At 40.1% G+C, this 22699-nt stretch overlaps 1 protein-coding gene across 1 annotated transcript; it reads left to right on the top strand.

Annotated features, from left to right (window-relative positions):
• The first annotated feature begins 296 nt into the window (after positions 1-296).
• On the top strand, positions 297-22268 carry dicer1 (dicer 1, ribonuclease type III). Its single transcript, XM_056767492.1, has 29 exons — positions 297-404; positions 4148-4210; positions 4962-5052; positions 5241-5429; positions 5912-6065; positions 6149-6276; positions 6385-6519; positions 6861-7021; positions 7277-7445; positions 8824-9296; positions 9416-9548; positions 9644-9886; positions 9963-10111; positions 10188-10320; positions 10722-10797; positions 10879-11018; positions 11127-11306; positions 11409-11622; positions 11718-11871; positions 11998-12180; positions 12279-12384; positions 12502-12677; positions 12906-13707; positions 14256-14408; positions 15553-16327; positions 16526-16794; positions 17436-17598; positions 17777-17852; positions 18366-22268. The coding sequence occupies exons 4-29, from the start codon at positions 5316-5318 to the stop codon at positions 18529-18531; spliced, it is 5625 nt and encodes a 1874-aa protein (XP_056623470.1). The 5' UTR covers positions 297-404; positions 4148-4210; positions 4962-5052; positions 5241-5315; the 3' UTR covers positions 18532-22268.
• The last annotated feature ends 431 nt before the right edge of the window (positions 22269-22699 follow it).

The raw sequence follows: 22699 nt of genomic DNA, 5'->3' as shown, positions 1-22699 counted from the left end.
TTTGTTCTATTCAGTACACAACCCCAGAAACCAACCACAAATCTGCCTACAATGGTGTGATGTCTAGTTGTATTTGCTAAAAGTTTGTTTCATCCCACTGAATTTGAATATATTTTGTACTTCAGCGTTAATAATAAATAAATAAAAATTTTAAGGTGACTTTTATTGCTTTCCCCAATCACGCCAATGAAGAACTTTAATATTGAAAAGCAAAATTGAATAGTTGTGTCCTCGCTCACATATTTCGTGACCGTCAGAGTGTCTGGCTTCACGCGCTCGCAGCAGCCTGACAACAGCAGCAGAACGCGCAGCGGCAGGAGGGAATGGGGAGAGTGAGAGGGGCACCGCACCGTTTAACGAGAGATTCTTCAACACTACGCGACCAATAAAACGTTTCACCACCGGTGAGCAGGCGTCTCTCTCTGCAGAACGACACGCATACACATCGCGCGCCCGTATCGGGCTCCGTTTGCTCGCTTTTGTCCCGAATTTAGCAATAATAAACAGCCGAAGCTAACGCGAGCTCGCGTGCTAACCGCTCGGGCCAAATGCACAGTGACATCTCCATCCACACAATACCCTCGAAACAAATGTTTCCATTGTTGTATTTGTTAAACACCTATATGTGATCTCCGGCGTTGCATTTATGATTTATAAAGTGATTTTAGCGTGACTTTCACGGCGGCACCTTTTTAGCTACACGCGTCAGTTAGCTCGACTAACACACATGGTGGTATATCGATCGCTTGTTAGTACAGTTACAGATCCAGAGGCGGGTTTCACGATATAAAATATAAACATGGTTCGAGATTGGCAAACTGACAGATGCATACATTTTGGGGGCCTGCGGGGTTGCCGTCACAGTTCAAGGCCAAGGTCGCAATGAGGCCTAACTGATCTGCATGAGTATTAATCTTCATGATGGATGTTTCGAGGCATTGAATGAGATGTTCATGGCGTGTGTAAAGCAGCTAACATTGGCTATGTGAGTACTGATGGGCATCGCGCGTATTCTGCCTGGCCTTCTCTGTGTGTTGGAAACGTCGGTGGTTTTTGCTATTGTGACATTTTAAAGTGTTAAAATACAAAATATGGGTAAAATGATTTAGAGGTTTTGTTACATGTTACTTTCTGTAAGGAAAGTAACGTAAATCAAAGATGCTGACACAAGTTTAGGTTCTTTATCGTTGATTTAAGCAATACATGTTTTCTAGTTAAATTAAGTAAAGCCCTGTGGGGTGTTCGTTCAATATGATCTATAAACGGAGGCAAAATATTCATTTTGCATTGCAAATAATTTTAGTCACCTGTTTATCATCCGACCAAGTTTATTGTTTTCTTATTGTAGTATGCCATTCAAATATTTTACTTCTAATACATGCCATGCAAATGATGTTTCGTGCTAAATCAACTTGTTGCATTCTTCAAAATGATGACAGTAATGTAATCCGAATGAATTATTGATGAGAGTGCATGTGAGATGGGGTTATAGAGACCTGCCCTTTATTTTCAGGGTCAAATCAGGTGACCCGTGGGATATGTTAGCCTAAGGGGCCCTTTTATGTGACAAGTGTGCATTTGGAGCCCTCAAATCAGGTGTTTGGCACACATTTGTGTTCTTTTTAATGTCCTTCATGTGACATTACTTTGAAGGCAGCTGTTGTTTTATTTATGCATATCTTGTTAACAAATGCAGGGAAATGGTGTGGAGTGGATTTTCAAATAAACATTTGAATGAACTTTTATCAATTTAGTTTTTCTCACGTTTTCTGAATAAACCTGTTTATGTGCAGTTAGTTTTGTTACTGTTTTCGTTCCGCAGTAAATCTTCAAATGGCTATATGTTTCTGCAGTATTAGTCCTGATTAAAGATCGAGTTTGGGCTGTGTTATTTTGGATACAATCTCAGAAGTAAACAATCTGTCCTTACAGTATCATAATTGCTGCTATGTTGAGTCATACAAATGGTAATGTAGGTCATGCTCAGGGCTTTCTTCACTGGCGGTATGCAAGTCAGTAGCTCCGGCCTGCTGTTATGCCTGTGTTGAGGCTGGAGGTCAGCACGATGTCTAGACGTCTGTGCTGTTCTTTTGTTCTCGTTGTAGTTCTGCTTTACAAACAAAAGACAAGTTACAACATTTTATAGTCAAAAATGATAACTTGATATTAAGCAGAGCAACTGGCTTTACAAAATGTAATACAGTTGTTATTATTTTCCACCAAAATACTATTGCAGACTTTTTGTTATAGACGCCTTTACTGTTAGTAAACATTGTGATCCGCTAGATTCTCCCTGGAAAGATCCCCCTGACCGCATTATTAATGCTAGGTAGAATGTTGTATTTGCTTGCTTTTTGACAATGACTAGAAAAAAAACGGATGGAATTTAACATGTAAGGTCACTTACTATCTTGGACCGCGATTGTTTTTGAACAAGTTAACTTTAACGCAAGGAACATGGCCGACCTGTATGTGCTCATTCAATTTATCCAGGGATGAACTGCCAGGATTACCTCCAGTTAAGTGGCCTGACATCTACACCTACCAGACAGAAAAACAAGCGTGTATAGTAAAGATAAACTGAGAGTGTCACATCTATGTATTTCTGCGTGTACTAACAGTCGCAAACTTTAGCAAATGCATTTACTAGAACACAAACCTGACACATAACATGAGTTCTCTCTCCCTTTATACTAATGCACTTTTGACAACTAAAGAAAAAAAGAAGACAAACAGTTTCCTTATGTTTAGTTTCTGGCCGAAAGTTAACTGCTAGTTGTATAACTAACAAAGTTAGCTAGCATACACTATGCGTTGAAAAGTTAACGCTTCGTGGACAATAACCTTGTTCCCCAGTTTCTGATTTGGCCATAAGTGAGATATTTTTAGAAACACAACCGTCGTAATCCACACCAACAAAACAAAAGACAGTCTTTTTTTTATCTTAAATGTTATGAAGTGAAACTTTAAATTTTGGATGATCATTTCTGTTCAGTCTGCTCGATTTATTATGTTTAACTACAGCAGGCGTCACTGTTTTTATTTAGCAATGGAAGTAGGTTTGCGTTTAAAAATCCATTTTTATTCACCTTCGAGTTGTTTCAAATCTGTGAAAATTTCTTTGTTCTGATGATATTTGAAAGAATGCTTATAACCAGACAGATTTGGTTCCCCATTGACTACCATAGTCGGAAAAAATACTATGGTGGTCAAATTATATTCATTCTTCCAAATATCTTTCTTTTTGTTCATAAGAACAAAGACATTTATACAGATTTGGAACAACTCGAAGGTGAGTAAATGATGACAGTGTTTTTTTTTTTGGGTGAAGTATCCCTTTAAAGGCGATTGTACCTGTGGCTAAGTAATTGTAGTAAGAATTGTTGTCTCTGCAAATATAATATATCAATACATAATTTATTATTATGTCAGTTATAGTGTGTAAGTATTATGTAAATTTATGCACTTGACTTAAGTGATTTTGACAATATTATTTTTATTCATTATTTTATTTAGCCAGTATGAGTGTGTTTTAGACTTGCTCTGCAATATTCATTTAGCATAAAAAATTAGCTGACAATCAAGATTTTGCAAGGGAAACGTAACAATCATTTAAAATTATTACATTTTTATTAGCCCGGTGTTGCTGATTTAAATAAGTGTCACCTTTTGGTTGATTTTAACAATTTGTCCCAGGCCTTGATTTTCAACACTCATAATCTGCTTGTCCATAGTCAAACGGGGCAGCCGTGACCTGGCCAGCTGTTCTTCAGTCAGCCATTCAACATTGAATGTTTCGTTCACCGAAACAGATGTGTCTCCGCGTTTTAAAAATCTGAAAGTAAATAACTTTTGTGGTTGCATTAGACATTCATGAACCTGAACACAGAGTCTGAAAGCAGATTTTTAACCAAGAGCAAATGTGTTCGCTCACTGAAAATGATGCCGTGTGTTACTTGAGCTGAAATGACTTGTGGTGATTTGTTACAGCTGTGTCGAACAGCGGTGGTCAGGGGGAACGTGTGGGCTCAATCCGGAGTGGCAAAAATGTGTTGACAACCTAGTTGTCATCCCAATTTGTCTGTCCTCTCATTGCCGGAGATCAATCTGTTATCACAAGCTGTATTTTCTCTCTCTTCATTTTCAGAGTATTGATAGAATATTATCTGAGACTGTGACGCCAGCACCCTCCGCCATCTGCAGCATTGTGGTATGTTGACTACTACCGGTTAAACAACAATTGTTTCATAAATCCAGTCTAAATTGGTCAGTTTTTATCATAAGTTGGTCAGTTTTTTTATAATGTTAATATTTTATATTATTATTACATTGTTATATTATATCTGTAACTTCAGCTAGGTGCTTATTTGACTTAAACACGGAAGATAAATTAAAGTGATAGTTTACCCTAAAATTCTGTCATTGGTTTTGTGCCTATTCAATTAAAGTGAGTGGGGACCAATGGTTTTTGTTTACCGACACTCTTCAAAATATCTTCTTTTGTGTTTTGCGGAAGAAAGAAAGTCATACAGGTTTAAAATGACAAGCGGGCGCTTAATACTATCTCTTAAGGATATATTGAGTAGTGGCCAAAAATGGTGTCCAGGGTGCATATTTGGACAATTTCTGCTTTTAATGACCCCCGCCCATATTTGAATAAAGAATCAAAATATGAAGAAAATTAAGGAAACCCTAAAGACAAATGAACAACTATGTGGGAAAGGATTAACAACTGTATATTGGTGTCTAAACAAGTTAATTGGCTAGAATCTTAGGAAAACTGAACTTCAGTTCACACTCCAAAAACAACTACGCAACATGAATACAACATCATGTACATTAAATTGTAAGTAATAACGGTGGCAGATGTCACATCACTTTTGGCCACTACTGTATTTTAAAGTAACATGTTAAAAAATTATAGTTATGTTGAGTGACGGTTACATGTATGTTCCATGTAGCAGAAAGAATGAGCTGATGCGAAGATCGCTGATAATGACGCCCAGAATAAGTGCGGCCCAGTCACACAGCAGAGTGGGGAACGTACACTTCGTGAGTAGACCCTCATTTATAATGACTAACCCACTTGAACAGATATACAGCTCAAGTGCACTCACACCCTGAGCATTAAATAGCTCCTAGCTTAACAACAACACAATATTATTCAATTCTGTCATGTTGGTCATGACGTGCTACTGAGTTTCTCGATGTTGAACTGTAATACTGTTCCTCCCACACAGTGAGTTTAAGGAGGACATGATGCAATGATATAAACACTGGATGACTGGAGGTCCCCTGCTTATCAGTCTCTAAGCATGGCTGGCCTACAGCTTGTGACCCCTGCCTCCTCACCCATGGGGCCCTTCTTCGGTCTCCCGTGGCAACAGGAAGCGATCCATGACAACATATACACACCGAGGAAATATCAGGTAAGTCTTGAGAACAGATTCTTAAAGAGAGTTCACCCAACAATGAAAATGATGTCATGAGTTACTCCACCTCAAGATGTTTTAAAGCTGATATTTGGATGAATGTTAGCAACTGAGATTTCTGGGGCACCATTGACTACCATTAAAATGGTGGTCAAAGGTGCCACAGAACTGTTTGTTTTCCTACATTCTTCAGAATGTGTTCAACAGAATAAAAAACGATACAATAATTATTTCTACTATGGTGGTCAATGGTGTCCCAGAAATCTATATCTTTCTTTGAGTTTAACCATCCAAAGAAATGTATACAGGTTTGGACCAACGTGAGGGCAAGTCATATATAACATAATTTTTATTTGTGGGTTAACTATCTCTTTAAAGCTGCAATTTTTGCCTAAAATATATATGAAAAGGAGTTATTGAGAGAGTGCATAAAGGGTCAGTTTTCCAAACGGTCTCATTGCCTGACTCTGATTTACCAGGTTGAACTTCTTGAAGCAGCTCTTGAACACAATACTATAGTCTGCTTGAACACTGGCTCAGGGAAGACCTTTATCGCAGTGCTCCTAATCAAGGAACTCTCCCATCAAATCCGTGGAGAGGATGGAAGGAGAACAATTTTCCTGGTTAATGCAGGTAAACTACATTTACGGAAATAAAATATTGAGTTACACAAATGACCGAACTCTTTCTCATGGATTTTTTTTGTTGGATTTAAGCGTCATCTGTGGTTCAGCAAGCATCTACTGTCAGAACCCACTCCGATCTCAAGGTCGGCGACTACAAGTCAGAGGAAATGACATCATGGCCCGAGGAGATGTGGACCAGAGAGATGATGGAGAATCAGGTGTGATTATGTTCGTTTTAACGTGGTTGTGATTTTATTTCCATACTTGAAATGGCATCCTCCTTTGTAATATTCACTCTTCCTTCGCTCATATTTAAAATGTCTTAGGTGCTGGTGATGACTTGTCACATATTCCTGCATGTATTAAGGACAGGAGTCTTGCCACTATCAAAAATCAACCTGCTGGTTTTTGATGAATGCCACCTTGCAATCACAGACCATCCTTATCGGGAAATAATGAAGGTGAAATTGCAAGTTATGGAAAATCATATCTGTCACTGTAAAGAGATGATAAAGGTCTCATTTAACTGTCACTCCACAGTGATGTTAAAAAGATGTCAATCCAATGGTATGGTGTTATTAGGCATGTGTTTAGCACAGGAAAATGAACATTGGGGTTCTGATAAGACAAATCTTTTTGTCATACATAGTGGGCAGTTTTACTTTGAACGCCAACAATTTATGCAAGTTGTCTCCTTGACTAAAGTTTAGGAAATACTTTAAAGCTGCACTGTTATGTACTGTTATTGTATTTAAAGTTTGCAAATGTGATATGCAGCTCTGCTTATAAATAATTTTTGCAGATTTGTGAGGGCTGTCCAGGCTGTCCCCGCATTCTGGGTCTGACCGCTTCCATTTTAAATGGAAAATGTGACCCATGTGTCCTGGAGCAAAAGATTCAGAACTTGGAGAAGATTCTGCAGAGCAATGCAGAAACTGCCACTGATCTTGTGGTGCTGGATAGGTACTTCCTGCGTTTTATTTTACATTAGTCCATCTGTCCTTTCCTGTAGCTCAGTTGTAAGAGCGTTGCGTTAACAATGCAAGGTTGTGGTTTCGATCGCAGGGGATTGAACATACCCATGTATAAATGTATAGTATAATACAATGTAAGTCGCTTGGTTAAAAGCGTCTGCAAAATGCGTAAATGTAAATGTCCTTTTATATATCATGTAAAATAGCTTTTTGAGATGTTTCTTGCTTGTGTTTGCATGTCCAGGTATGCCACCCAGCCTCGTGAGGTGGTGCTGGATTGTGGGCTGTACCGGGATGAAAGCGGTCTCTCTGAGAGACTCCTGAGCGAGCTGGATGAAGCCCTTCATTTTCTTAATGACTGCAACTTAACTGCTTATCGTGAAGATCGAGATCCAACATTCATCTCCAAACAGGTTTACTTTACAGCTAGTTCATTTAACAAAAGTCTTTACAGAATTGTAGATGTATGATTGGAAGCCATTGGCTCCTTTTTGGATTGTGTGAGAAAAAGTGAGAAAATGATCAGTGAACCAAAAAACATTTACGCACCCTCAGGTTGTTCCAAATCTTTATACATTTCTTTGTTCGTCTGAACAAAGATATTTTGAAGGATGTCAGTAACCCAACAGATGCCACCCCCATTGACTCCCACAGTATTTATTTTCCCTACTTTGGCAGTACATAGAGGATGAGATCTGTTTGGTAACTGATATTCTTCAAAATATCTTCCTTTTCAGGGCTCAAGACTGCATTTTGCAACCATTTTTCCTGCTGGTGCGACCAGTTTTTCTGGTATATTAAACTGATCATTAATATTTATAACGTTTGCGTGTTATACATTTAATGCACAGAAATGTTATATTGCACAAGCGGCACATCCAGTCATAGTTGTTAGTTGTTAAAGATGTGCTTTAAATACACTTTAAATTTTGTGTTGAAAGAGAGTTTATTGTTTAAGCAATGAAATCAATAATAATTTTTCATAAACAATCATTTTTATTAATTTGTAATTGATTAATTCATGTATTAAACATGTTTGGACTAGTGCTGTCAATCGATTAAAAAATAATCTGATTAATCGCACATTTTTTCTGTGATTAATCGCACATAACATTAATGTTATTAAATAAACTTTTACATTCCAATAATTACACATTTAATCTCTAAATTATATAAGCAACAGATTTCTTTAACATCATTTTATGAATGAAAGGCAACATTCTGATATTAAAACTGAAACTGATGTTCTCAAACACTTGACACTTTTAAATGCTAAATTCTAAATGAAATACAGAATTAAAGCTACAAAACACTTTGAATTCTGCTGCATTAGTTGCGTTAAATTTTTTAACGTGTTAATCTAAAATAGATTTATCTGACGCATTAACGTTCACAGGCCTAGTTTGGTAATTTTTTTTAATTGTTTTAATGTTTCTTTTTTCTTGCCTCACATCACGACAGAACTATCCCTTTAAAGCTGCATTCTGCTTTTTTGGTTAAAATAAAAAGCAGTTCATAAGTAAATTAAAATGTTGTATTCAACACTGTCTCCATATCATTATGATAATATAGAAGTTAAAAATATCTAATAATTTGTGCAGTCGGTGTGATTTAATTGGAGATTTTAGTTTAACATCATTTGACATAGGTACTTACAGTGATTTTAGGTGTCAGACAGAGATGTCAATAGAGTTTCAAAAGTCATAGATTGCAGCTTTAAGAATTTGTTTTGTGTACAACACTCCTACTAGTCCTATGATTGTTGATTTTTGTTCTTTACATCTCCTCCAGGTGCTGAATGACTGTCGAGCCGTTCTGGACGTGCTGGGCCCGTGGTGCGCTGATAAAGCGGCAGGAATTATGGTCCGCGAGCTGCAGAAATACATCAAACACGAGCAGGAGGAGCTGAATCGTAAATTCCTGCTGTTCACGGACACCATTCTGAGAAAAATCCATGCCTTGTGTGAGGAGCATTTCTCCCCAGCTTCGCTGGACCTGAAGTTCGTCACTCCCAAAGTCATCCGACTTCTGGAGATCCTCCACGAGTACAAACCTTTCGAGCGGCAGCAGTTCGAGAGCGTGGAGTGGTACAACAATCGCAATCAGGACAATTATGTTTCATGGAGCGATTCCGAGGATGAAGATGAGGATGAGGAGGTAGAGGCGAAGGAGAAGCCAGAGGCTAATTTCCCCTCACCCTTCACCAACATCCTCTGTGGAATCATCTTTGTGGAAAGGAGATACACAGCGGTTGTTTTAAACAGGTTTGTTTGCAACTGTCTCGTTTTTAAGATATTGCAAAATGCTGGTAATTTTTTCCTAATAATTTCTGATGAGAAAATGATCATTCTTCTTTGTCTTCTTTTACGTCTGTGTTTATTAGACTTATAAAGGAGGCAGGCAAGCAGGACCCTGAGCTGGCCTACATCAGTAGCAACTTCATCACAGGTCACAGCATTGGCAAGAATCAACCTCGCAACAAACAAATGGAGGTGGAGTTCAGAAAACAAGAAGAGGTGAGTGCGTTGTTGCACAAACCAAATAAATGAGTCACTTGCTGATTTTCAGCCAATCACCTTCATTGATTTTACTGCATTGCATTGCTCTCCAGGTCCTGAGGAAGTTCAGAGCCCACGAAACCAACTTGCTCATCGCAACCAGCATTGTGGAGGAAGGGGTCGACATTCCAAAGTGCAATTTGGTCGTTCGGTTTGACTTGCCCACGGAGTACAGATCGTACGTGCAATCCAAAGGTCGTGCCCGTGCTCCGGTCTCCAACTACATCATGTTAGCAGACAGCGAACGGACAAAGTCATTCGAAGAGGACCTAAAAACCTACAAGGCCATAGAGAAGGTCAGCACGACTTACTGAAAAAGATTTGGTGTATTTACAAGTGTCATATGTGGTGCTTAATTATTTCTTAAATCAGATTCTCAGAAATAAGTGTTCGAAGTCAGCGGAATGCAGTGAATTGGAGCCGGTGAATGATGACGACAACGTTCTCCCACCTTACGTCTTGCGGTCGGAGGACGGCGGCCCCCGCGTCACGATTAACACAGCCATTGGACACGTCAACAGGTTGTTATATTTAACTGAAGCCATCAAGTTATTTCAGTTATTATTTAGTGGCTCATGGTATGTATTTGTGTTGTAGATACTGTGCACGTTTGCCCAGTGACCCGTTTACTCACCTCGCTCCAAAGTGTAAAACCCTGGAGCTGAAGGCCACCGGTTATCAATCGATACTATTCCTTCCCATCAACTCTCCACTAAGAGTTCCTGTCCCTGTAAGTGCTGGCCATAAGTGTAAATCACATTTTCACTGTCAATTTTACATTTAACCTGCTTTGCTTGAAACATAAGTGGGGTCAATATTTATATATTAAGTTCAATTGTATATTGAAAAGCAAGCCAAATATGAAAAAGCACATTTTGATCAGTTAGTTAATGCATTAGTAATAAATTTGGCCAAATAAATAGATGAAATGCAAAAAAACTTATTCGGCCTTTGGCCAAGTGTCTCACTTTTATTCGGCTTCGGCCAAGAATTTTCATTTAAGTGACATGAGGGTGAATAGATGGTGACAGGGGAAAATAATATATTACCTTGTCCACATTGCATGGGGTTTAAACAAGTTATATGCAGAAGTCTATGATTGAGGAAAAAAATGTTTCTACATCCATGTAGGGTCCAATAATGAACTGTGCAAGACTTGCTGAAAAAGCCGTCGCTCTTCTCTGTTGTGAAAAATTGCACAAAATTGGTAAGCATGGACTGCCATTAAAATAGTATGACTTGTGCATTCTTGGATTGAAATCCAGTGATGCATGATGTCTCTTTCTAGGCGAGCTGGATGATCATTTAATGCCTGTGGGGAAGGAAACTGTGAAGTATGAGGAGGAGCTGGACCTGCATGATGAAGAGGAGACTAACGTGCCAGGAAGACCAGGCTCCACCAAACGGAGACAGTGTTACCCAAAAGCCGTGAGTGTTGAGAACCAAAATGCCTTCCAGTAAGAAGTGAAATACTTCTTCAAGCACAGGGTGTAAATAAGGTATAGAATCATGTTAGACATGAATTTTTTTTTTTAGATACCAGAGTGTCTGCGGGGTTGTTATCCCGTACCTGAGCAGCCTTGCTATTTGTATGTGATCGGGATGGTCCTCACCACCCCTCTTCCGGACGAGCTTAACTTTCGCCGGAGAAAATTGTACCCACCTGAAGACACCACCAGATGTTTTGGCATTCTGACAGCTAAACCAATACCTCGGGTAATTGCCTTCATTTTGTCTTTCTGAATATTCAGAGAAAAACTGAAAAGACTTGTTTTGGCATTTGGATAACCGTGTTTTTGGGCTATTCTGCGTCCCCAGATCCCTCACTTCCCCGTCTACACACGTTCCGGTGAGGTGACCATCTCGATCGAGCTGCAAAAGTCCGGCTTCACTCTGAGCGCGGAACAGCTGGAGTTGATCACTCGCCTGCACCAGTACATCTTCTCTCACATCCTCCGTCTGGAAAAGCCGGCGCTGGAGTTCAAACCCACCGAGGCGGATTCTGCCTACTGCGTTCTACCTCTCAACATCGGTGAGTGCTGCGATCCAAGTCACTTTCCAGCAAAGTCGTTCCTCGCCTGTGTCAATTTGTCATGTGGATGTTGTTTTATGTATCTTTCTGTTCAGTTGAGGATTCCAATACGCTGGACCTGGATTTCAAGTTCATGGAAGAGATTGAGAAGTCCGAAGCACGCATCGGCATTCCAAACACAAAGTACACCAAGCAAAACCCATTTGTTTTCAAATTGGAAGATTACCAAGATGCAGTCATCATTCCAAGGTACCAAAAATCATTTGATCTTTTAAAACACTTATTTTCCCTGTAATTCACTTCTCAATGATAACTAATTATGTGGATTTGTTTGAACCAAAGTTGAACCCTCTCTGCTCCATTTCTCCCTCTCAGGTATCGTAATTTCGACCAGCCGCACCGCTTTTACGTAGCTGACGTTTACACAGACCTCACCCCGCTCAGTAAATTTCCATCCCCGGAGTACGAGACTTTCGCTGAGTACTACAAAACTAAGTACGACCTCGACCTCTCCAACGTTAACCAGCCTCTGTTGGATGTGGACCACACATCTTCAAGGTAGGAGGTCGAAAAGAGAAAACACTATTGAACTTGAACAGGTTTCTGGTATGGGATTCCTACAAATTCCCAATAATGTCTGCGGTCTTTTCCTATAGATTGAATCTTTTAACTCCACGGCACCTTAATCAGAAGGGGAAAGCCCTTCCTCTTAGCAGCGCCGAGAAGAGAAAGGCCAAGTGGGAAAGCCTGCAAAACAAACAGGTATTAACCGGCAGAAAGAGTTATAAGTCATCGAACCTGAATTAGGTCTAATTTCCTCTCGCTAAAAGTGGTATGGGAGGTTTGACTCGTTTCAGATAACCGTTTCCGTCTGTTTAGATTTTAGTTCCGGAGCTCTGTGCCATTCACCCTATCCCCGCCTCGTTGTGGAGGAAAGCCGTCTGCCTTCCCAGCATCCTCTATAGACTTCACTGCCTTCTGACGGCCGAAGAGCTGCGGTCTCAGACAGCCATCGATGCTGGGGTAGGATCTCAGACCCTGCCTCCTGACTTCAGGTCAGTCTAATAATATTTTTTTGGGTTGGGTTGTTGGCATTGGTGTGTTTAGAGCTTTTCATACAAGTCATCTTGGCTAAGATGCTACCTAAAAGGGAGCTGTATATTAAGTCAGCTCGCTAGATGATAGAACGGAGCCATTATTGTTATTTTTCCAATATGTTAAAACTTGGGAGGGCTTTAAAGGTTTTGGCAATGTTTTTTGAAAGAAAATCTTGTCCACCTCAGGTATCCTAATTTGGATTTCGGATGGAAGAAATCCATCGACAGCAAGTCTTTCATTTCCTGTCCAAGCGCATGTATGGACAACAACGATCACTGTAAGCACGACACAAGCTCAGATTCAGACCACACTGCCTGCAGCACAGAGGCCTCCCAGCCTCCAGAGGGCGCTCTCCCCTGTAAAAACTGCAACACACCAGATGAAAAGCTAGAAAATGTGCTCCCTGTGACTGATCTCCAGACACCGAACCAAGACGAGGGCGCCAGGATCTGTTCCAGGAACATCCCTAACGGCACTCGGGGCGATGACGACCTTTCGCACTCACGTGACATTTGCCAATGCTCTCAGCCCGGCTCGGAGAGCGACCTATCGACGCAAACCACTACCTCAGTTCAAGCGCGTCTCTCTCCAGCCAGCGAGCCACAGCCCCGGCCCGGTGATGAATGTACCCCAGGCGGGAACTCGGATCTCTGCGACGGACATGTGAAAAAACCTACCTCATACTGTTGCCCCAAACCAGATACGGCAACCAGCACCACAGCACCTTCTACCGTGTCTTCAGAGATCTCAGGCGTGACGTCAGCATCCGCCTGTGAGCCCCCGTCTTGGGATTCTCCGAAGATGTTGGGCCCAAATCCTGGCCTTATCTTGCAGGCTCTGACCCTCTCAAATGCCAGTGATGGCTTCAATCTGGAGAGGTTGGAGATGCTGGGTGACTCTTTTCTGAAACATGGCATCACCACCTACCTGTTCTGCACATATCCGGATGCCCACGAGGGCCGGCTTTCGTACATGAGAAGCAAGAAGGTGGGATTTAGATACATTTTATGTGTGCTCAGAATATTGTAGAGAATTGTACGTGGCAATGCCCAAAACATCTTTACAAACACTTCGCATTACAATACTATCCATTACTTAAACTTTTTTTAAAATAATACAACTTTTGCATTATTTCAGCCTAAGGTGGCAAGATATTTTTTGGATTTTTTTAAATAATTTTTTATTTTAAGACATTAGAATAAATGCAAAAAACCTTTCTTAATGTTTTGTATTAAATTTAATTTAATATTGAATTGTGACTCAGTTTTGTCATCACTACCAATTTATTATTTTAAATAATAAATGCAATTTAACTTTTTTATACATTTTTCCGATGCTTTTATTCAAAGTTACTTGCAAAGTGACTGCTTTCAATGTTACATTTTTTTATCCGGATTTTTATATCAGTTGAAACGTTTTACTTTGACATTTTAAAATCTTTATCACTGCCCCAGATTTATTATTCTTTATTCAAATGAACTATTTCTTAACACCTTGTATGGTAAAACGAATCTCTGTGGCTGTGCTACCTGCAGGTCAGCAACTGTAACCTTTATCGTCTGGGAAAGAAAAAAGGCCTCCCCAGCCGAATGGTGGTCTCCATCTTTGACCCCCCTGTAAACTGGCTTCCTCCAGGCTACGTCGTGAATCAGGACAAAAGCAGCACAGACAAGTGGGACTCAGATGAGGTATGAGTCAGCGGACATCTTTTGTTTACCCGCTGGCCTAAGTCAAGCTTAACCCAGTATCAACATGCATCTTCATGCACAATTACAAATTTGTTTACATGGCTTTTTGCCCTGAGCTGAGAAACATCTTGGCAGAGTTAGTCTGCGGCTGTTTTCTGTCATTGCCACTAGGGGGCAGATTCATCCTTCCTGGGTGAACGTGAGTTTCAGAACAGAGAGAATTTATTTATAATGTAAAATATCATACAAATACTGTTTTAAAGGTACAGTTCACCCAAAAATGGAAATTCTGAATAAAATTAATTTCTTTGTTCAGATATATTTGGAAGAATGCTTGTAACCTTGGACACCATTGACTACCATAGTAGAAAAAATTACAATGGTAGTCAAAAGTGCTTTCCTACATTCTTCAAAATATCTTCTTTTTTGTGGTCAACAGAACAAAAAAATAATACATTTTTCTTACTCTGGGAGTCAGTCGTGGCCAAGAACTTTGGTTACAAGCATTCTTCCAAATATATTTCTTCACACATTTCACTTTTAAAATTAAACTATTAGTTTATATATTATTCAACGTTAACAACATTTTTCCATCTGGTGTTTGCACGTGGTCAATTCAATTAAAGAAATTGCCAAAAAATGTGGAACTCTGTATGCTTCTGGATTTTACCAAACCTTTCCATGTGATGGAGTCTGTATGTTTTGAATCTCTGTGTGGTTTGGGGTCTGTAAATACGGTACAAGTGACCTAAATTTACGTCGGGCACAGAAATGGTCACTGTCACATATTATTATAGTATTAGTTGTCAAGGGTATTAAGATATAATAAATATGTAACCGATATTTTTCCACATCGTCTACTTTATGGCAAATTAATGATTAGAAGATGATCTTCAGCGTACGTTTTAGCTTCTGAATCACATTAGGTTGGTTGAGTCATTGTCTTGGACTGCAGTCTACCTCTGCTAGGTCAAAGCTCTCCTGAGCAAACCCAATGCTGCGGTCCAACCAAAAACACTTTGCAAACGTAATCTTTGCAAATCTGTTGTAGATACAAGGCTTTGGCTTTACAGTGGTGTTGGACACTGTTCCTTCCTTGATTAAAATATTTAGAGCATTAAAACATTATATTTTTTGTTTTTAGAATAAGGATTTGGCCAATGGAAAAGCCAGCGAGGATGAGGATGATGATGAGGATGATGATGGAGTTGTCGAGGACGAGCCACCCAAGGAAGAGGTGAACACAGAGGAGGATGATTTGGAATATTACGATGAACACATCAAGTTCATCGATAACATGCTGATGGGCTCAGGAGCCTTCGGAAAGAAAATCTCTCTCCAGCCGCCCGAACCCTGGTATGAGTGGAAAGCACCCAAGAAAGCCCACCACGCCCATTTCGCCCCAGAGGGTGCCGCTGACGAGTTTGACTACAGTTCCTGGGATGCCATGTGCTACCTTGACCCCAGCAAAGCGGGCGAGGAGGACGACTTCGTGGTCGGCTTCTGGAACCCTTCAGAGGAAAACTGTGGCACAGATATTGGAAAGCAGTCCATATCCTATGACCTCCACACTGAGCAGTGCATCGCTGATAAGAGCATAGCCGACTGTGTGGAAGCCCTGCTGGGGTGCTACCTCACTAGCTGCGGGGAGCGTGCGGCCCAGCTGTTCCTCTGCTCCCTCGGGCTGAAGGTTCTGCCGGTGGAGCAAGAGAGTTCCGGGCGTTCGGCCGAGCTGCAGTACGGCAGGCTTAAGATTCCTCCCCGCTGCATTTTTGAGCACCCTGATGCCGAACGCACCCTCAACCATCTTATTTCGGGCTTTGAGAACTTTGAGAGAAAGATTAGCTACACGTTTAAAAACCAGGCTTATCTTCTGCAGGCGTTTACGCACGCCTCGTATCATTACAACACCATTACAGGTTTGTGGGTGTTGTTTCGATTTCGGTTTCATTTTTTACAATGTTAATGTGAGATTTTTATATGAAGAGTTGGTTAATAATGGTTTGCAAGTCATACTATTCTGGTTACACTTTATTAACGCTTTATTATTTTGATGTAATGATTTTTAACTATATATTACTATTTCATATCTATGTCCCATTCGGTACCTCAAACAGATTGTTATCAGCGGTTGGAGTTCCTTGGTGATGCAATTTTAGACTACCTCATAACTAAGCACCTTTACGAAGACCCACGGCAGCACTCCCCGGGCGTTCTGACCGACCTGCGTTCTGCACTTGTCAACAACACCATATTCGCTTCCCTGGCCGTCAAGTACGATTACCACAAGTACTTCAAAGCGGTATCGCCCGAACTGTTCCACGTGATCGACGATTTTGTGCAATTTCAGCTGGAGAAAAACGAAATGCAAGGAATGGATTCGGAGGTTAGTTATCATTCCGGTGTTATCTGTTAAAGATATTAGCTCTTGGAAACGATCGAACCCTCCAACGTTTAATTTATGCCAGTGTCAGCATATATGTATAATGTTTCATAAAGATTAAGTACCGTGACATCCTATCATTGGCAGTCTTCGTGAATCTGGTCTGTGTTTGTGTTTGTTTTTTGGATTGTAAAAATGCAGTTGGATTTAATTTATTTTGAAATGGTTATCTTGGCACCGAATCTAGCCTTGTTTGACTGGAAAGCATTTTATGCCTTAGGGATAACACTGGATACAGAAAGAGGAAAGACAAATTGAATAAAATAAGTAATGTTCCCCTTAATTACATAGCTGGGTAATGTTGTCCCCAATATTGGACGGATGGAGCTTTTGTTAAGTCTAATACTAAAAGTAATTGATCGCAGTTCATTTCGAGAGGAAATACCATCGTAGGCCAAACGTAGCATTTCTGTCATTGCACATTTTAAATTACAACCGCAGTTATTCTCTTCTGCAAAACATTTTCATCTGTTTGTTGTCTGTGATTAGTTTTTGGAATGAGAATTCAACATGGAAAAGCACAGTTTTGTGCAAAAAAATCTTTATGCGTGAAAGAAACCAGAATTGTTTTTACCCTCTCGTAGCTTCGCAGATCGGAGGAAGACGAGGAGAAGGAGGAAGATATCGAGGTCCCCAAAGCAATGGGTGACATCTTCGAATCGCTAGCCGGTGCAATTTACATGGATAGTGGCATGTCACTTGAGACAGTTTGGCAAGTGTATTATCCAATGATGAGGCCACTCATAGGTAAGAGCCAAAGACGCACTCGCGAGTAAATCACTTCTACATTTATATTCCGTCTGATTGTCTGCTAGCTCATGTGGCGAGAGCCGTACGTTCAGTCATTTTCCAATATCCTGACATTTTTGCTTGTGATGAAACGGTAGATTGAAATGCTCCGCTTTTGTTTCTTTTCGTTTTCTAGAAAAATTCTCTGCTAATGTCCCTCGGTCCCCGGTGCGTGAACTCCTGGAGATGGAACCAGAGACAGCAAAGTTCAGGTGGGAATGTCTTTTGCCTACATGCGTGTAGCGTTTTTACACAATCATCTGCAAAATTACATGCATAGAAGTGGTTGTTTAAATGTAATGAATTGTGAAAGTTCTTTCATTATGTAAAAGTTGCCGTATTAGTGAGTGGTTAATAGTAAATGTGATGACATTCCAAAGCATGAATATACTTTTAGAGCCCCTGGCGTTTTCCGTCAATGAGCTACAGTTTGGCATTTAATGCACAAATCTCATGTTTGTTTGTATTGTAAAATATTATATATGATATTATATATGCATTTGTCCAAAAATCCAGAGCATTTTACAGTGCATTCAAGGTATATTTCAAGGTATACTATGTGGCAAAACCCACAATCTATGGGCTTAACCAGTTGAGCTACAGGAACATATAAACATAGACTTTGCTAGTTTTAAATATGTCTGTATCCCAAACCCTGTAGTTTTATTTTATTTGTTGCATTGATATCATTAGGTAAAAAATGTCCCTTTTTTTGCTCCTGACAGCCCCGCCGAGAGAACCTACGATGGAAAAGTACGGGTCACAGTGGAGGTGGTGGGGAAAGGCAAGTTTAAGGGTGTGGGCCGCAGCTACCGGATAGCCAAGTCAGCGGCCGCCCGACGAGCTCTGCGCAGCCTCAAAGCCAATCAACCTCAGGTCCAAAACAACTGAGCTTCAGACAGCAGACACCCAACACATAAGTTAAAGAAAATACAGCGGAAGCCTCTCGGCACCAGTTCACGGCCAAGTGAAGAATCATCGCTGTCTGCGTTCTCACTGGGGTTGTCATATTCAACGAATTAATTGCATCAAAAGATTTCAGTGTAATTCACAAAGGGTTCATTTCTTTTCCTTTTTGTGCGCAAACACAATCGTTCTTTTTCTCCCCTCAGCTTTGTTGATCACGAGTGCTTTTTTAAATGTATTAAGTGTTAAGAAAATGGTCAGGTTTTTCCCCCCTCTGTTTCATTAACGTTGAAAAGCCTCTGCTTTGTGGTAGTGAGTTAAAAAAGACAATGCTTATAGGTAGTATTAGAGTGTATGTTGTTATATAAAAAAAATTAAACAAAAATACGCACTAATCTGTGCACTAGTACTAGTTTTGCAGCGTTTTTAAAAATGCTTATGGCAGAAAAGGGCACACGAGCGAAAGATGGTGTTAGGGTGTGAGACGAGTGTTTTTCTCTGTATTGAGATGATATTCTCAAACATAATTGCACTTACCTTCCCTAGGGTCCGTTTTTATTTTGACGCTAGCCGTGAACATTTTCTCAGATCAAAACCAAAATCATTTAGCTCTATATTCTTCAGAGAGAAACGCCCTTACATTAAGACGGATGGGAATTTGACATTCATGATTACTGTAATCCAACGGCACTTGAGGATGCATGTAGCGATCTGGATGGGTCGCATAGACGTCATAGTTACCGATCTACATTATATAGAATTGAATATACATTATTAAATGTTTATCACGACATGCGTTGATACTTTCAGCATTCGGTAATGTTTTTTGATATTGATGATCTTTCGTTGACGTTAGGTGTATCCATAGACTGACTGACTTCGTTTTGATATGACACGAACGAGACACAGGAGGACATATCACCTGGGAAAATATGCTGCAGATTTTATATAAAAAATCAACAGAAGTAGGATTGGATAATTCTGTAAGACACAAAGCACCTTCACGTACCGTCTTCAGGACAAACCCATATAGATGACTTAGCCTGCATCGCTTACCAAAGTCGATTCTGATGCAGTGTTGTGAGGTCGCACCTGTCAAGTAGATCCCTCAACATTCGCACGTTGTGGTAACCAGCCTTTATTCTAGCCTAAATGTGTTGTAGTCTCCTGTTTAGCCTCAATGTTTTCATATTAATAGGCATTCTCATTTGAATACCTCAGTTAATTGCCTGCATTTTTTGGTGCTATGTTTAAGCTTGAATTTCTCGTCTTTTTTTGCACTGTAACTGTATTACCTCTTAATTTTACCTTTTGAAATCTGTCGGGTTGGTTTTTTCTGTTCAGTCAGCGGTCAAGCTGTTAAAGCTGGTTGGAAGATCGTTTCCCCGTATGTTTTAGATTTTCATGCTTGAAGGGGAAATATAGAGAAAACGTTCTCCGCACATAAGCTTGATGCTTCTGATGAGCTTGGATTTTGACAACGGTGCATCCGATCAGAAGGGTTACTTAACGCTTGAGAAAATCGATGGATTGCACTCTGTATAAGCCATGCCCTTATCGCTTTTCTCTCCTGCACTCTTTATGCTTGCCATTTTAATGACGTTTTCAATTATTGAGGTGACGAAAGAGCACTCTTCTCCACCATAATACATTAACGATATTTTGATTTTGTTTGGACAATTTTGGAAGGCAACCTAACTTCACGTTCTGTCTGTATCTAATTTACGTAATTCGGTTATGTTATGGGCAAACTATTCCTGAAGTTACATTTTCCCAGGCATCGCTACCTCAAAAGACCCCCGCGAATAGTTTGACCTTATCATAAACCAATGTTAAATTATATATTTGTGGATATGCCTTTTTTTCATTTATGGATGGCATTGAGGCACAGTATTGTACATGCTCATCAGCACCTTACAGGGGATAAATATCTCACGACTATTTGCACTAGAGTACATTCCCTTTGAATTTGCATCTTTTTAATGGAAAACGGTGCCTTTCAATCCCGCTACATTTTATGTAACATCTCGGTTCAGTGCAACCTAGACATTTGCTACTGTAGCAATTCTTCGCTATACGTTTTCTATACAGTGAAGAACTTCTGGTGCAATGCGTCATATAGATGTTGCCTTCAGATTTTTTTGAACATGCGGCATAAACTCCCGCTTAAACTCCATTTGTTTGAAGCAAATTACGTTGCGGCCCGAATATATAGCCAGGATGTCGAGAACTGCCCTTTCAACATTGAGTGCAATCTCCGTTTTAGCAAGAGTTGAGTCACCCTCTTTACAGGATCTGAACCACCACCCCAGAATTGATCTTGAGATTCGAAAGTCATGGAATCTACTTCCCACTTACAGAGTTAAGCGAGTGGTATGTGTCAGGGTCAGTAACCTTAACCCTCAGACAATTGCAACCTTTTTTAGCTTGTGTTATAATGTTTATTTCGAGCCACTAAAAAGGCGCGCACGTTTTTTTTCACCTTTCGTTCTTTTTTTATGCTTTGTCACTTATGTTGTTTTTCTGGTAACAACTGTCAGAGAATGTGAAATCATACATATGTGCCACGCTCACCACGTGGATATAGATTTTGTTTTTTTGGGGGGACTCTTATTTTGACAACCAATAATTGATAATGCCTGAGTCAGTCCCACAGAACGGATATCAAGTCTTTTTAGCATCTGTGGGACTGTTTACCTAAAGTGGTCCTCCATTGTATCATATGCTGCAGATGTTGTTTTCCTTCATGGTGGAGAATCATTTTTGTGTTTTTTTTTTTTTTAAACATGTAGCACAAATAAGCATTGCACTCGGGCGCCATTCTTTACCTCATGTCAGAACGAAAAAATACAAACATGTATATATAAAATGATGCCGTAACGTTTAAAGGAAAAACTTGTGGTTTTGGCCTTGCTGCTGTGTGAATCGCTGGTATTTTACCAATGTATTTAAAAGAGATCGGAGAGATACAATGTGCCTGCAGGATATCATCAGAGAAAATACACTGTAGAAAAGTAGTTTCGAATCTCTACAATCTGGGGCTAAATGTGTGTCCTATATGTACATTCATGTTTTGCCTTAACGTAATACTTTGAATATGAAATCGTAATGTAACCCATCAAGTCCTTTGACTGGCATGATTTTAAATTTGTTGGGACAACACCATCGCTCACCTCCCAACTCCTCGCTCACCCATATTAGTTACATTATAAGTCCACATGTAATAGTGCATGTCAGTGGAACCCCCCTCACCCGTCTCTTTTTAGACTAATACATTGTATATATCTGATCAAATCAGCCCTGGAATTTATTAAAAAGGGCTTTATTTCATAGCAAAGTGTCATACTGTTTTTTTTTTCTTTTTTAAGAAAAAATTGAATGCACACTTAGCAGCAGGAAGGTAACTGGACTGGAATGTGTGCCGAGCTCCTCTTTAAGGGGGCTTATGGGAATGTTGTGACCACCGTAGAGCACGAACAGTACAGGCAAGGATGGGTTTGGATTTTAAATGGGGAATTATGGGCCACAAACTGCAGCAGAGTTTCTGTATTAGGGACGTGTATTTAAATCTCATTCATACTGTATCTGTGCTGCAGTGGTTTGCATTCTGCACCTTATGGATTACAAAAAAATCTTTTACAATTCTGTCCCACCCTCCCTTTTTTAGGTAATTGTGGCTGAGTATATCTACAATAAAGTTATGGTATGGTCATTCACTTGCAGCATGTGTGTGGTATCTTTTTTACTGTATTCCACAATGTTTCTAAAAGACAAATTATGTATTACATTGTTTTATGACCTGCATGGCTGTGGCTACCAGTACTATGCGAAAAGCAAGTCAGAGGCCACGGTGTTAGCGTGGGCTTCACAGTGCAAACGCACGCAGATGACCTCAGTATTTTCCTTACCCAGGGAGCGTTTTTGCCTCCGTTTATGAGTGCTCGGAGGCCGCTCGGTTTTAGATGGACTCGGCAACCATGACCGATGTTTTAATCACATTTGCACAGAGCCTTATGTAATAGATGAAGTAGGTATGAACTATACTTTTCGCTCTCGACGGGCTGTTTTACGGCCTCGTGTATCCAATTCTGCGCTTACACACTTTGTACGTCTGCATCCGTGTTTGCCAAGAAGTGATTAAAAAAAGTTGGAG

This window comes from Triplophysa dalaica, chromosome 15 (genome assembly GCF_015846415.1).
Source record: "Triplophysa dalaica isolate WHDGS20190420 chromosome 15, ASM1584641v1, whole genome shotgun sequence".
In the NCBI taxonomy this organism is placed as follows: Eukaryota; Metazoa; Chordata; class Actinopteri; order Cypriniformes; family Nemacheilidae; genus Triplophysa; species Triplophysa dalaica.
The sequence above is the reverse complement of the archived record's forward strand: the minus strand, read 5'-3'. Positions and strand labels throughout refer to the sequence as shown.

Excerpts from the sequence above, each read along its gene's own strand:
- dicer1 (XM_056767492.1), top strand. The coding sequence starts at position 5,316 with ATGGCTGGCCTACAGCTTGTGACCCCTGCCTCCTCACCCATGGGGCCC. Across the intron at positions 11,307-11,408 it reads CAGCTAAACCAATACCTCGG|ATCCCTCACTTCCCCGTCTA; the intron begins GTAATTGCCTTC and ends CTGCGTCCCCAG. Across the intron at positions 16,328-16,525 it reads TCATTACAACACCATTACAG|ATTGTTATCAGCGGTTGGAG; the intron begins GTTTGTGGGTGT and ends TACCTCAAACAG.